The 15,378-nt window shown below is 40.6% G+C and overlaps 1 protein-coding gene across 4 annotated transcripts in view; it reads left to right on the forward strand.

Annotated features, from left to right (window-relative positions):
* The first annotated feature begins 165 nt into the window (after positions 1-165).
* Positions 166-15,378, forward strand: part of trim33 (tripartite motif containing 33) — a 34,557-nt gene continuing 19,344 nt past the window's right edge. For all 4 annotated transcript variants that reach the window (XM_049580806.1, XM_049580808.1, XM_049580807.1 and 1 more), the window contains exons 1-10: positions 166-780; positions 5,424-5,542; positions 7,559-7,712; positions 8,092-8,224; positions 10,300-10,416; positions 10,544-10,658; positions 11,419-11,565; positions 11,941-12,058; positions 12,407-12,699; positions 14,819-15,013. In XM_049580806.1, coding sequence (XP_049436763.1) covers positions 204-780; positions 5,424-5,542; positions 7,559-7,712; positions 8,092-8,224; positions 10,300-10,416; positions 10,544-10,658; positions 11,419-11,565; positions 11,941-12,058; positions 12,407-12,699; positions 14,819-15,013 — 1,968 coding nt within the window. In that variant the 5' untranslated portion in view covers positions 166-203. The remainder of the gene's footprint in view (positions 781-5,423; positions 5,543-7,558; positions 7,713-8,091; positions 8,225-10,299; positions 10,417-10,543; positions 10,659-11,418; positions 11,566-11,940; positions 12,059-12,406; positions 12,700-14,818; positions 15,014-15,378) is intronic.

The raw sequence follows: 15,378 nt of genomic DNA on the forward strand, positions 1-15,378 counted from the left end.
TTGTAATTAACTTTTCTTATTGTTTACACGTCCCAGTATCCCAGAGACTGCAATAAAACAATCAAATCTATCAAGGATCATGAGTTATATCATATAAACAAGTAAATAAACAATGTCGGGTCTTGGTCTACGTCATGACGTCATCGTACGTTCTAGTGTCGAAAACTTACGCAGGACGTGCAGCGGTTCAAAGAGGAAGGAAGATGGCGGATAACAAAGGCGAGGAGGATATGGAACCGTCTGCTAATTCGGACTCAGTGCCTTCAGCACAAGAGAATGAGCAGCCAGAGACGAAAGTCGACAATGCGGTAATAGTCATAGAAGCGAATACAAAGGGCGGCGAAGAAACAATGCCCCCTGATAACGCTAACGAGGCACCTACACCCACCAGCGACGGTGGAGACGTTAGCAGTGGCGGGGCTGCTGGAACGGGAGGGGAAGCCAACGGTAGCGCTAGCAACGCCGTCAGCCCGGCTACGACCAGCAACACCACTGCAGAGCCAACGGCCGCCGAAACCCTGACCGCCGGGGATGCTCCTGCTGGCGGACTCAGCACGGAAATGTCTCCCCCTCCTACCGCTCCAGCGGCCACGCCGGTATCCGCTCCCATTAATTATTTGGATACGTGCGCAGTGTGTAAACAAAGTCTTCAGAGCCGAGACTGTGAACCCAAACTTCTCCCTTGTCTGCACTCTTTTTGCCTAAAATGTATTCCGCAACCAGATAGACAGATAAGCGTACAGATGCCTGGACCACACGGGCAAACTGACACACACATAGGTGAGTTTTTCACGACTAAGTAGCGATATCCACCTGTGAACAGTCCTTTGCTCTGTCACCTGACTTCAGTTGAGATGGATGTCTGTCTGTCAGATGTTGGAGCTTCAATCGTTAAACCTGAACGTTAGATTTAATGTATTTTTGGTTGGACCTGAGATGGTCCCACCAGGGATTACATTAAATGCACCAATGCTGCTTACCGGTCAGGATGTTGAATGTCAGTCTGTTGCATTGCACAGAAGAAGGTGGCGAATCTGTCTGCGGTTAGGTGCACTCCCATGTCCCCCGGGAACCTGTCATTGGCCTGCTCGTTCATCACTTCTTCCACCATAATTATATAAACAAATCAGTGACGGTGCCTTGCCTATTTGACTTCACGTTTGTGCTCTATCATAAAATGCTATTGTCAGTCGCAAGACAATATTGTAATTTGACAGATTTCCAAAGCCTCATGTCATGCCAGTCTCTTAGGGTTAAACTTAATTTCCCCCCTCCTTCAGGAAATATAGTAATTGCATTTTCGTTACGATTTTGATATTCATCAGGACTTGACAGTATCGAAAAATCAAATATTACAATATTTTTAACCATATATCTCAATGTCAATGTTTTTGTGACATAATAAGGGTGACTATTGGTGCTTTTATAAAATATTTACACAGATTTTTGATGAATAATCAGCAGTAATGTGGATATGATGTGGGTAAAGGCAAATAACAGAACAACTAGAGTAGTCTGATAAGTCCAGAAAATTATATCACTTCACTGTTACCCAGTCTTTAAACCCAGGAAAAACAACACTTTTGTTATTACAATATCCAAAATCTAAGATGATACCTTGTGTCATATCGCAATATCAGTATAATATTGGCATAATGCCCAGCTGCAAACTAACAAGTAGATGATATAAACACAAATGGATGCTGATCAAACACTGTGTTAGCTACTAGTCAAACTGATATTGCACCACTGCATATCCAGTAACAACTAGTGACAGTCAGTGAGATATTCTCTAGTGAAAAGACAGACTGGAGTAGAAAATAATAATTAACAACTACTTAATGTGCAAAAGTATTTGTACTGGATTTCTGGAAATCCTAATGTAATAGTAACATGTAAACAGCATGTAATAGTTATGTTAATAGTTTATGCTCTGGCATGTATTAGAATACTGTAGGACATCTGTACTAATTCTTTTATTCTAATCTTTAGATCTCTTCTCAATTATGAAATCTTTTATTGTAATTATGAGATCCACATTGCCTAATAATATCTTTTTTCTCAAACTGTGAGATAGCAAGTAACGTAAGTCATAACTACAGGATATGGAAGGCATTTTTACAAGGTCTGCAAATTTTCTTTCTTTGGTGAATGAAATGCAGTATAATTTATGATGCCATGTTGGTGGATACACAAACTTGTCTCGTCAAGATGTTTGCTACCTTTCTGCTTTTGATAGTCGCACACATCACTCATCTGCCAACTACATTTGTGATGTCAATACATTTTTGGAAAGCCTGATTGTCAGATACCTGGCAAAAGCCCCAAGAATGCTGGTTTAACAAAGGCTTCATTTTGAGAGCGCCAAAGCCAAACTCTAGTTTTTGCATGGTTTTCACTTCCCCTCAGTGAAAACAGACCAGGTTGAAAAGATATATGGAATCCTTAAGAGTAAAATGTCTTTTGCCTATCATTTTGTACTGTTGTTAAATAAGTAATTATCCTCACATATCTTCTCTTTTGGAGGTAGACTTCAGCAAATTAAACCTCAGCCTTTGCTGCCATAAATCAACATTTTGTAGAACAACTCATCTCAATATACTGACAGGTGTCTGGTCTCATTTCATGTTTATGTGAACCTCCACACATGAATCATTTTATTGCAATGCTGAACCGAAAATGTCGCTACTACAATGTTAATGTAAAACAGATTGACTGAGCACTGGCAGTCTACACAAAATAAGTGTCGTATTTCAAGTTAAGCTAAGGCACTCCTACAAGTGTCTCATGGTGACATCTCATATTACTCTTTATACTCCACTTTTTAGCTTTGCGTGTAGAGTTTTACCTCCCCACAGTACCTGCCACTAAGCTATAATTTTATTAGTCTCAGCCTCAATGGAGAGTTTTTATATCCCGTGGTCTAAATGCTGTTGTCAGGAATTACATTAGTATTGGTTTCAGGAGAGGTTCAGTGTCACACGGTCTGAATTATATTTGTAGAGTTGCCCATTATCACAAAGGATCGCTTCTTGGGTAAAAATGGAATGTATTTTGTTTTAGGGGGGCTTCTATTTGAGTATAGTCGATGATGTGGTTAATATGATCTCACTCGGCCCTACAATTTGACATGGGAAAATGTTTTTACTTTAAATGTTCCTTTGGCCACAGTTGCTGTGAGACTCAGTCATACTCTGGCTGGAGTTTTGGAAGGTGGGGTCTCCCAGTTCACATAATAATGAACTACACAGCATCAGGCTCAGTCTCTCAGCTATACTTTCCTCAGTTTGTGGAAGCTCTAACGTCTTAGAAAATTATTAATCAACCACTTCCACTTTAAGAGTTAAATCCTACAAAGAATTTGTAACTAGATTTATAGTACTGATTAACTTGACTTCACATAAAGGATTACAAATTATGTCATCCTGCCCTTGTCATAACACTTAGCCAGGCTACTGATTGATAGTATTAAACCTAGTCAGAGAAAAGCTGGGATAATAATAAGTATGAGAAAGGCTTTTACGTGATGGAGCCATTAAAAGGCATATTTATTTCTGATGTCAGGTATATAAAATGAGGAAATGGAAAAGCCCGGTGAAAATGCTGAGTTCAGAAACAACTTCACTGTTTCCTCCATGGACTGACTAATTTATTCATGAATTCCTCCTCAATTTCTACTTCTCCTTTGCAATGTCTGCTATAATAGATGGTAGCAGCTTGTAATGTGACATGTTGTTTAGCTTCTTACTAATGTAGGCCTTGAAATACCCAGAAGCATCCGTCAGGTGTGTGTGTGAAAAATGCCTTATTGGATGCACAAAGTTAAATGTGCATTATCCTGCACAATACTACAATAGTCTCTCTTTTACTCATCACAGCGTTACTCACTGCTTTGTTGTAAAAAGATTATGCAAAGATGATTAAATATGACTAAGCTACAAATGACTTCCTACTGGACCATAATTGCAGTTTCATATTATAATGTAAATAAATTGTGGCAGGTTTCAGCAAAGCCAAATCCACTTTGTGGTTTCCATCTTGTTGTGATTAAGTGAAAGTAAACATTGACACCAATCAGAGGTGAAATGTGATGATATCTGTCACCTTTCCAAGATAAGTGATGTCCCCGAGATTCTTTCTTTTCCTGTATTTGGTGTTATCTTGACCCTGGTGTAAGCTTTGGTGGTAGCTTGCTCCCGTGTATCACTTGTACTAGTGTACCCAGTACTGAGGTTAATATTTGGCAAAGCAATAGTCTGAGTTGGTCAAACAGACTTGTTACTGGGGTTTAATATACAATTATGGGCTTGTTTCCCTTTCATATTTTCTCTAGCAGAGGGGTATGTTTTTCATGAATTTAGGGAAACACAACCTAATTTAACCTAATTTAAAATAAGGTTCTGAACGTGTGTGTGTGTGTGTGTGTGTGTGTGTGTGTGTGTGTGTGGTGATTGGGGGTGGGGGGTGTGCAGAGGGGGAGCTGAACATGGACTGCTCCAGTTCAAAGTGACAGCTGTGTGGTACGTTTGTTTTTGTACGTGTGTGTGTGTGTGTGTGTGTGTGTGTGTGTGTGTGGGGGGGGGGGGTTGTGTGGGTTCCCCCACACAATCCCAGTCCAGCTGCTTTCACAACCAATCACTCAGAGACCCATGCAGCTGGAGCTTACACAAACCGGCTGTGTGCTGCTCAAGCCAGTGTAGACCGGCTCAAACCGGCTTCAACCGGTTTTTACCTCAGCTGGCTGGTGAGGGGGGAGTTTATGGGTTTATGAGGTAGAGGAGGGATGACATATTATGCTGACTCAATTTAAAACATTTATGTGAAGTTTAATACTGTGCATAATATTAGACCTCAGAAAATAAGTGGCAAAGTTAATACGCTGAACTAATTATTTGTTGGGGTGTATGATTATAGCAGCAATTCAACTAATTCCATTAACGATGCCAACTAAAGTGATTAAGCGAAACAGTCCTCATTGTTTGCCCAAATTGCGCATTTGATTTAATATTCTAATAAAAATGCCAAGGATGACGAGATTGAATCTTCTGGAGACAAGCGCTAAATCAATTAGCACCCATGAATAGGCAGTGGTGTCCCATGGTGCCAAGAATTTTTAATAACAACAGGAATTTACCTAAAGGAAATTATGGAAATAAGCAGAAAGTATGCTGAGGGCCTCTTATTAATCCTCTTGTTTGAAGCAGGACTATTCTTAGCCCAGAGTTATGGGGGCTCCTCAGGTAATAGCTTTCATTTGGGCTTGTCCTTGATGGTCAATGCTTCTTTGGCTTTGTTTCCATTTTTCTTCAGAGATCAGTCAACAATGAACTGTCACCAAGCATTGAATATGTAGCCCACTGTTTAACCTTTGGATGTCATTTGACTTATGTCCCCCCTCATTTTCTGTCTTTTTCTGTCCACAGTCAATGTTATGCGCTGTTCAGTGTGCCACCAGGACTACAAACAGAGTGATATTATTGACAACTACTTTGTCAAAGATACCACAGAGGCCACCAGTACATCTGATGAAAAGGCTGCACAGGTATGTTGAAATAGTTGACCTTGTGGCTATGATGGTTTGTACTTAAGTTTATCTGCATCAATGTTTTGCCATGTTGTCCTCTGCTGTTTGGAGGGGTCTCTGTTGAAAGTCCGGCTCCAGCCAGTGTCACTTCTGTTTTTCAGTTAATCTTCCTTCTCAAACAGAGAATGGAGCTGTGGTTCGGTAGTTGGATGTAAACCATTACCATGAAAACCAGATTGCTGTTTAGGCTACGTTTTTGATATAGCATGGATGTTAGCATGGATAGCAATAGCAGTCACTTGAACCTAAGTTATGAGGTAGAGGAATTTTTCTCCACCTCCTTCATTAGAGGGAAATATGAATGAATAATAATTCAACTATTTTTAGTTAACTCTTAACTAGTCGATGAAGTCTAACTAATCTAACTGACAGTTAATACGGGCTACTAGTTTGTTTGGTAGTTTCGGTAATGCCAACAAGTTTAATGAAGTACCCTAATTTTAAATATATATTTCAATTATCTTAGTCATACAGTATATTGGCTACTTTGTTTCAAACAGGGCTTCCGCTTTGTGGTCTTGATCACCCTGTGGGTGTTTATTTTGCCAGTACCAGCTGGTGGTTGCTTAGTACCTTTATCCCTTACATAGCCTATTTTAGTCTGTAGATTTTAACTCACCCATAACTCACAACCTCAGTGAAAAAAATGAAATTTCACATCCCTGTGCTTAGTTCAAACACAGAATAAACAATCTCAAAACGAAAGTTTACCGTCTTGTCTTGCCGGTGACTCACACAACCCTAGTGCGTATGTGCACTGCAGGTGTAGCCGGTAAAAACGATTCCTTCTGTGGCACATCCACTCTGTGATTGGTCCGCAGCCGAGCGGTTACGTCGTCAAGGTTGCTGAAATACAAGATGAGTTGACTAGCTAGCTCACAACAGTGGTAATCAATTTGCCTCTCAGATGCAAAGAGGCATGACAGTGCACCTGCGCAAGCTTGGAGGATGACGTATGACCTGCAGCTGCTGCTATAGTCATCATATGTCATCTTCCTATTTTAGCAACAACCTTTTTGTTTTTTGAACTTTGAGCACACAATGAAGTTTTTTATTACAAATATATGCCAAACAGTGTGGCTAATTAGCATTGTCAGAAAACGACTCAAAACATAAAATATCATTAACATGCCAAAATACACTGGAGAGGGGCTTTAACCTTGGGATGCTGATTAATAGTTTTTTAGTAAAGCGATGCAAAGTATTATTTGTCCACGATTCAGGGCAGTTGTATCTAGATGGGCACAAATTCCATTTTGTCAAGCCTGCAATGTTTTTTGTTTGATAACTTTCTTGAGCCATAGGTTTGTCTGGGACTTTGCTAAAATAAAATGAAGGAAAAAGTCACCAACCTCTATTCCAAATATAAGAAGAAGCTTATTTTTTTCTTTTGATTGCACTGTCTGTCCTGTAGAGCCACCAACAAAACCCCCACTATGTGGCTCTTGAGCCTTTACTCTGACACAAATGTATCTATATCTGATATAGAGGACCTTTAATCGTTTATTTAGTGTCACCATCAGACCACACTTTTGTTACCCCTGACCCCTTAGTAACTAAGTAACAGTCATTGGCAAAGTACAGGGCTGACTGTAAAGACACCACTGTAATAATATATTATCATAGTGGGGTTCACCATATGCTATTTGGTTCAGGTATTGCAATCAGAGTTTGTGGAGCAACACTTATGTAAACAGGTAGTTTAGGCCTTAATATACCAGAGTGGGCTTTCTAAACAAAAGTGCAACTCTCATTGAACCACCAGCATTTGTCAGCATTTTAATATCATATGTTTTTCCTCAGCCCGGTAATGTTTTACATTGTCCCGTGTTTTATTCAAGTACCTTCTCTTAGGGCATCATTTAATGATCAGAGCACACGTTTGTAGGAGCTGTATCATTCTGCACCAGTAGTGATTCTGGAAGGCCTATGAGTCCAGTTCTTTTCTATGCTTATTGGTGTGATCTATTCAAGGTGTGCACAAGCTGTGAGGACAACGCAGGAACCATAGGCTTTTGTGTGGAGTGCGGAGAATGGCTGTGTAAGACTTGCGTGGAGGCCCACCAGAGGGTCAAAATTACGAAGGACCATAAGATCCGCACCAAGGAGGATGCTGACGCTGCCTCTGGTAAGATGGCTGACCCTCACTGTGAAGGGCTGACCAATGTTTATAGAAGCTAAAATTGCAAAAGCCTAAATAAAACCAACCCCAGTTGAAGCACAGTGAATGTGGTGCTGCTGATAGGCTGTTGCCATAGTAACAGTGCTGCAGAGTCTGATACCTCTAGCTGGGGGACCATACACCCTAAAGCTCTGACCAGAGCTTTCTGAGACCTTTTCTGTCTGTTGCAAAGCTGAACTGTCTTTGAAAAGACCTTTGCTGTATATTTTTGTCTTTCTTTAGTCCTGTATTTCTTTCACTCGTTTCTATGATTTATTTGCCTCTCTGTTGGTTTCTGTCTCTCCAATTAAGCATCAGTGGTGTCTTTCCTCCCATGTGTCTATAGAATCTGTTGGTACGTCAGGACAGAGGCCTGTTTTCTGTCCCATCCACAAGCAGGAGCCACTGAAGCTTTTCTGTGAGACCTGCGACACTTTGACCTGTAGGGACTGCCAGCTGCTGGAGCACAAGGAGCACAGGTAGCTCAACATCTAACACATCCCACACATCTAATTTGTTACACATGGACAGTTGTTCTCCTGTCTACTAGCTCCTGTTATTGGTATGTTACCTGTATTTTTTGACTAATTTTGCAACAATCAATATATTTCAACAGTGGGCATGTTTGTGCATGTTAAGTTTGTGTACTGCTTTTATACTTGTTAGGCATGTTTTAGGAATTTAGGCCCTGATCACACAGAAAGTGTTTTAGCAGCTGGAGGGGTTTTTTGTAATTGTTTTAATGAGGATTAAGCTTTTTGCTCACTGTTTTTGCTTTGTTGCATGCTTCGTGTTTCTGCACTCTATGCGTCTGGCGCCTTTGCTGGACTCCTGGAGTTTAAAAAACTTGAACTCAGAGTAGAAAAGTGCCCCATGTCATCTTTGCCTTTTTCCCCCATTGTCTAATCCGATGATTTGAGAGGCAGGCCTTCTCTGAAGTTTACAGTTGGTTAATGGTGGAGGAGAAACTGGTGATACTCCCCGTGTATGGCATACGTTTTAGGACATCCTCAGGTGTCAGGCTTCAGCGTCAGACCTTAGATGAAAAGGCATAAGGTCTGCTGCTGTTGCTGCTCATAAAACATACAGTTCGTAGTGAATCCGTCTACGTTAGGACAATAAACAAATATAAAATAAGACGCCCATACGCACACCACTTCGGCACATAGGCCTTTTGGTTTGACATCTTTTTTTATGATGCCTTTTGGTCCGAGGACTTTTTTTCTGAGGCCGTTTATTCTGACGACTTTTTTTCTGATGCCTTTTGGTCCGATGACTTTTTTCTGAGGCTGTTTAGTCTGACGACTTTTTTTTCTGACGCCTTTTGGTCCGATGACTTTTTTTCTGAGGCCGTTTTGTCTGACGACTTTTTTTCTGATGCCTTTTGGTCCGATGACTTTTTTTCTGAGGCCGTTTAGTGTGACGTCTGACAAAGGTTTTCCTGAGACCTTATGCCTTTTCATCTAAGGTCTGACACTGAAGCCTGACACCTGAGGATGTCCTAAAATGTATGCTGTACCCGTGATCCACTCTCTGTTTTAGGGTCTCATGTACTCACACAGATTTCTATTGCCCTGTGCCCAACAAACTACTGACAGCCTCTAGAACAAGTACCCTCTGCCTGTCCATTTTAGGAACTAGCTACTAATTACTGTGAAAATAAGTAGGTAGTTTTAGCTAACCAAAATAAACTGTATACTAATTCCACAGGGAAGTTAGGGTAAGGAGGTGATGGGCTGGTTGCCTAGCAAGAATTAAAACGTGCAGCATTTTTGTTTACTAGTGGCATTCAATTTTTAAAAAAAGGCAGTGCAGTGCGTCTCATGTTTTGCAATCTGCAAAATACTTCATTTGTGAGCGGGGGCCTAAGAGTTTTTGTCTACCCTGCAGGCAGCCATTGGTTTTAGTTCATTTCAGTACATTATTAGAATAAGTTGCAGACCAAATGAGCACCAAATATTATGTAAATCCAACCTCAAGATTTTAAGATGTGTTGGTCTTAAACACATTGACAAAGCAGTCACATTAGTCACCTGCTTGGTAGAGGTAATACCAGCCTAAACAACAATAGACCACCAATGTCCTGTTTAAATCATTTTTCCTCCATTATGGTTTTAATTTACATATACTAGAGTAGCTCATTAACTATATGTGTCTCAGTGGGCTTCACAAGATCACATCAACAACAATTTCTGACTGAGGACAGAACTTGACAACGTAAGCAGGGAAATGCTTTTTTTTTTTTTTTTAAAAACTCAGGAGAAGGGATTCAAACCAGTCCAAGCTACCATATGGTAGGACAGAAAATGGATTCAGATCTGTCTCACCATAAAGCAAAGGAAAGAAATCCCTGCTCAGACTCTGATAAGTCTTCTACACTTTACAGCAAGAGACACTGATTGCATTCACGCATGATTCTTGAGTACTGATGAACAAAATGTGAACATACCCAATTCATAGAGTGTCTTTTTGGCCCACTCAAACATCAATCATGGTCAATGGGTTTATTAGCCATTGTTGGTAACTATAAGAGTGTTACCTTCTCTCCTCTCAGGTACCAATTCCTGGAGGAAGCTTTCCAGAACCAGAAAGGCATCATTGAGAGCAGCATGGCCAAACTACAGGAAAAGAAGAACTACGTCCATTACTCAGTCTCTCAGGTCCAAAGCAGGTGCGAGTTTCCGTCACCAGCCTCAGTGCTGCCCGTTGACGTAATATACCCATGGTAATGGGCTAACAAATGCACTCAGCATTTTCATTAGTGGCTAGGTTTCTAACTAAGTGTTTTTTTCATCCAGGTTAAAAGAGCTGAATGAGACGCATCGGAAGGTGGAGCATGAGATCAAAATTGCAGTATTTACTCTTATTAATGAGATCAACAAGAAGGGCAAGTCTTTGCTGCAGCAGTTGGAGGTAAAAGAATATGAATTAAGTCAGTTTGGCTTAGAGCTGCATAATACTGCATACTGCAAAATCTTTATGTAAACATTATTGCATTTATTGTAATGCATTGTATGCAACAATAGGGTTTCTGTGCATGCAAGCTCATCTTGTGTCTGCTGACTCACTCTCACTGCACTGAAACAGTGAAATTACACCACATAGTGAAAATATGTTTTGCAAAAAGCTTCTGTGTAGTTTGTATATGTGGACTCTGGTGTGTACATATCTGTCCATACATATATGATGAGACATCCAACAACACATTTTTCACACTGTTTTCTCAACACCTTCTCATTTGCTATAGATATTTAATATATCTTTATTGTGATGACTTCTGTTTACTAAATGTGTTGACACACACTAGGAGTTTTACAGTTTCCTCTTTTTCATGCCAACTTCTCTTTAAGAGCCTTGCTTTGACTTTTTCCTCTTCATATCTTTACTTCTGTCTGTGAATTCAGAGTGTTATGTGCTATGTACTTGACTGCCTCCCCATTTGCTGTGCTCTTATTTATTTAATTGTTTTTACTGCATTGGAGTATCGACTGCTGTAATAACCCAAGCTCCCCACGGGAACCATTAAATTTTGAATTAATCAAATCTAATTATCTAATCCATCTCTATGCATATGCTAACATTTTTGTAATGGCTTGGAACATTCATTTGTCTAGGGTGTTAAGGCTCTTTCACTAGCAGTCCCTTAACCAGAATAATCTCACTCTCTGTCTAGAGTGTGGCCAAAGAGCGCAGTATGAGGCTTGTGTCTCAGCATAAGGATACCACCCAGTTGGCCCAGCAGATCCACCATGTGCTCAACTTCTGCCACTGGGCCATCACTACTGGCAGCAGCACAGCACTGCTCTACAGCAAGAGGCTGGTATGTTTCTCATGAGCTCCAGATGTTCAGTAGTTCAGGAGACTAAAGCAGTGCACAGTGCACTATCTAATATCTGTTTTTTAGCATCTGTCTAGGAACATGACAAAATATACTTCTGGACTGGTAAAATTGCAGAACCATCTTTTTTTCCCATATTATGTAGACGTGAATTTCTTGGGGCTCAAACAGTGGAGGCTTCTGCCACGTGGTTTTCTTGTCAGCAAATAAGATAATTGAGATAACTTAATGTGGGTTTGCGGAGTAATGCTCCCAAAGGGAAACATGACAAATGGACTGTTTGTTGCTCCGATAAAGCCAGGCTCACTAACCAAAGAACATTATTCTCTGTGTGTATGTGTGCTCATGTGTATGTAGATCCTGTTCCAGCTCCGCCAGCTCTTCAAGGCTAGATTGGAGCCAGCGCCCCAGGCCAATGGAGTTGTGCGCTTCTTCTGTGACCCCACCTTCTGGGCCAAAAATGTGGTGAATCTAGGTGAGAGAGTATTCTTATTATCCCTCATCAGTCAATATTTCTCTGTCAAATGTATTGACTTTCGGTTTCTTTTTGACTAATTCCACTCAAGGTTAAGAGAGAGCCATCTTAATTTGCCATTGAAATGTGTTTAATCACAAATTTTATGGTCCTTGCATGCTTATTTCTGCACAACAACAATAAGTCTTGCCTTACTGCACAAGTGGCACAAACATGAAAATTAAGCAGTAAGCAAATGATTAATGTGCCCTGCCACATAAATAAAATAAAGGAATATTTCACACCTGTCCAGAGCATGTGCACTTCTGTACATTATGCTTATTGTTATCCTTCTTTTTCTTCATGTAGGTAATTTGGTAATCGAGAAGCCACCTCCACCTGCACAGCCGCCCGGTGTGATGGTAGGAGGACCACCCATTTCTCCAGGCCAAACTCACCACGGGAAACACCCAGGACAGATCAACCTGGCTCAGCTCCGGCTGCAGCACATGCAGCAGGCAGCCTACGCACAACAAAAGCAGCAGCAGCAGCAGCAACAACAGCAGCAGCACCAGCAGCAGATCCAGCAACAGATGCGCATCGCCTCCCAGATGTCCCAGCAGCACGCCAGACAGGCCGGCCCACCCATGGCTCAGCAGCAGGTATGGAAAATGTTTCAGTCAAGGTACCACTGTGGATGATAATGAAACTCTGTGCTCCAACTGATCCCCATAGTGACATGTCAAAATATTGGAGCATTCTTAAGTATTTTATTCTCAGTGCACCGGACAGTCATTTTATGTATTTCTTATCAACGTATTATACGTCCTCAGACCTCTGAGAGCTTTATCAGGTGGAGGTCTGTCAATACAAGATTAAGAGTATTTATAATGGACCAGCCTGAGAGGATTTGGTGACAAACTGCAATGAGACTTAATCCTAGATAAATCACATGTGGGTCACTGACTGAAATCAAAAGAAGATCATATTTATCATTGGCAGTAAAAAAAAACAACAGCAGCAGTTTTCAGGTCATTCACTGAATAATTGCATAACCTACTGTAGTAGTCAATTATTTTCTAAGGCATGTGGATTTAGATTGAAAAAATAACATATTTTGAACTGGACTGAGGATTTGAAAATTCTCATGGGCAGTGGGTTAAAGGGTAACCTCAGTTTTTTGGACCTGGATCCTATTTCCCCATGTTTTTGTGTCTGTGACTAATCAAACTACCAATTTTGAAACTGGTTCAGTATTGACAGAGTAGCAGCAATGAAACAGGCTGCAATGTAATCACTGTGGGAAATTGACCGTCAATTTACGGCCACTAGAAGTGCTTGTTTTTGCCATTGACAGGCTCAGATTGTTATTATAAGTGTCTGATGTCCTATGGAAAGGATTCCTACAAGGTTGACCTCTTTGTTAAAGAATAAAATCCTTTTGATTAAACAGAAGCAGACATAAAAAAATGCCATCACCAGACCCACCAGACTCCATTTAAATAAACAATAATTTTAGTGTATATGGACCCAGCATATGTTCACATCTAACTGGGTGAATTAAGGGTTTATTTTAACCAACCACAGTTGATGATTATTGAAACAATGGAAAGACAAACCACAATGGCTTTTGTAAGTTTTATTTTGCTTCTGTTGACTTTGAATGAAGTGTGTTATACAACAATAAAATTACAGTTGATTTAAATGGAGTCTGGTGGCTTTGGCAATGGCCACTTCAGGTCTGTTACTGGTTAAACAAAAATGATCCTCTTCAAACATGCAGGTCGACTTCTGTAGGGATCCTTTTATAATGTTGTCAATCTGAGCCTGTCAGAGGCAAAAACAAGCACTTGCAGTGGATGTAAACTGATGGTGCTCAATTGCCTGCAGGAATTACACTGCAGCCTGCTCTGCTGCTGCAGCGGTCTTACGCAATATTGACTAATTTCGTATGCTGTTGTTTTGATTAGTCACCTAGATACAAAAACAGTTATCTGGAAGGTAGGTTCCAGGTAAAAAGGAAATCAAAACATCCTTTTAAGGGACATTATGTTATTCAAGAATTCAGAGACAGCTGCAAAAAATATTGAATGCATGGTGTTTTCACAGATCAAACCAAGAAGACAACAAGTAAGTGGGCACAGATTTTATGAAAAGGATAACCGGGATTTCAGTGTTTTGCTTGAACTTGTTGCTGTTTGGCAGCAGCCTTGAACTCACAAACAGTCTCCCTACTTGCCAGGGCACCACCACATGACCATCACTTAACTTGGGGAAAAAAAAGAAGAAGTGTTGCCTGTGTTGGAGAATGTGTTTCAAGCAAGAGACAGGTCTCTGGAAGTTGATTTTCATCCTCCAATTAAGTGGATGAAAATCAAGCAAGTTAATGACCTCTCTTCCTCTTCTTTTTTAATTAGTCTGTTAAGCATCATTTTAATCAACAAAATAACAACAAAACAAATGGCTGTCACAAGAGACATGAACCCAAAGTGATCTAAAATCCCTTAATTTCTCCAACCAACAGTAAAAAGCCTCAAAAATGTGTGACTTAGTGTTGTCAAACAGGAAAAAGCCAGTGAACCAGTGATTATTAGATATTTTTCAAGAATAAATGTCGTAAGTTTCTGTTGGTCGAAGAACCGATGAATCTACTTTTCATGTCAGCGGCAGTATATGATTGCATGACCCTGAAAATTGCATGCTCTTTGCATAAATTGCCATGGTTATGGTTATCCAATGACCTCATTTCACATAGTCTCTGTATATGTATGGTTTTGACAGCCTCCAAGGCTCATCAGTATGCAGCAGCTACCGAGAGGGCCTGGGGGTATGAATGGTGGGCCAGGTCCCCCGATGTACCCTTCCTCCCACCATATGCGTCTCGCGGGTCCGCCGCAGGCCCGAATGCCCACGGCTCAGCCGAGACATAACGGACAGCAGTATCCTGCCATGATGCAGCCTCAGCTACAGAGACAGGTCAGTGCAAGCACACTCTGGTTTTCACTGCATGGAAACTGTAAAAAAGATAGTATTTTACAGCATACTTACACTGTTTGGATTTTAATGTGATTTTGTTGTTTGTCTAACACATCTGTAGCTGTAAATGTTGAAAACTGGTGTGCTGCTGTGCAAATGTGTTTGATAGTGTAACCCAAAATGTAAAGATACCCAATGTGAGGCTGGTTTGAAGCAGCTTCACAGCATGCCTAAGACAGAAATATTCAGTATTTGGAGTGTAATGTTTGTGCATCCTTTTCTATCTAATGTAGAAGAAAATAATGATAATTTAGTGAATACTAACAGTTTATTGAAGTGAGGTTTCTTCTGACTTTTTTCACCTA

The sequence above is a fragment of the Epinephelus fuscoguttatus genome, linkage group LG7 (genome assembly GCF_011397635.1).
Source record: "Epinephelus fuscoguttatus linkage group LG7, E.fuscoguttatus.final_Chr_v1".
In the NCBI taxonomy this organism is placed as follows: Eukaryota; Metazoa; Chordata; class Actinopteri; order Perciformes; family Serranidae; genus Epinephelus; species Epinephelus fuscoguttatus.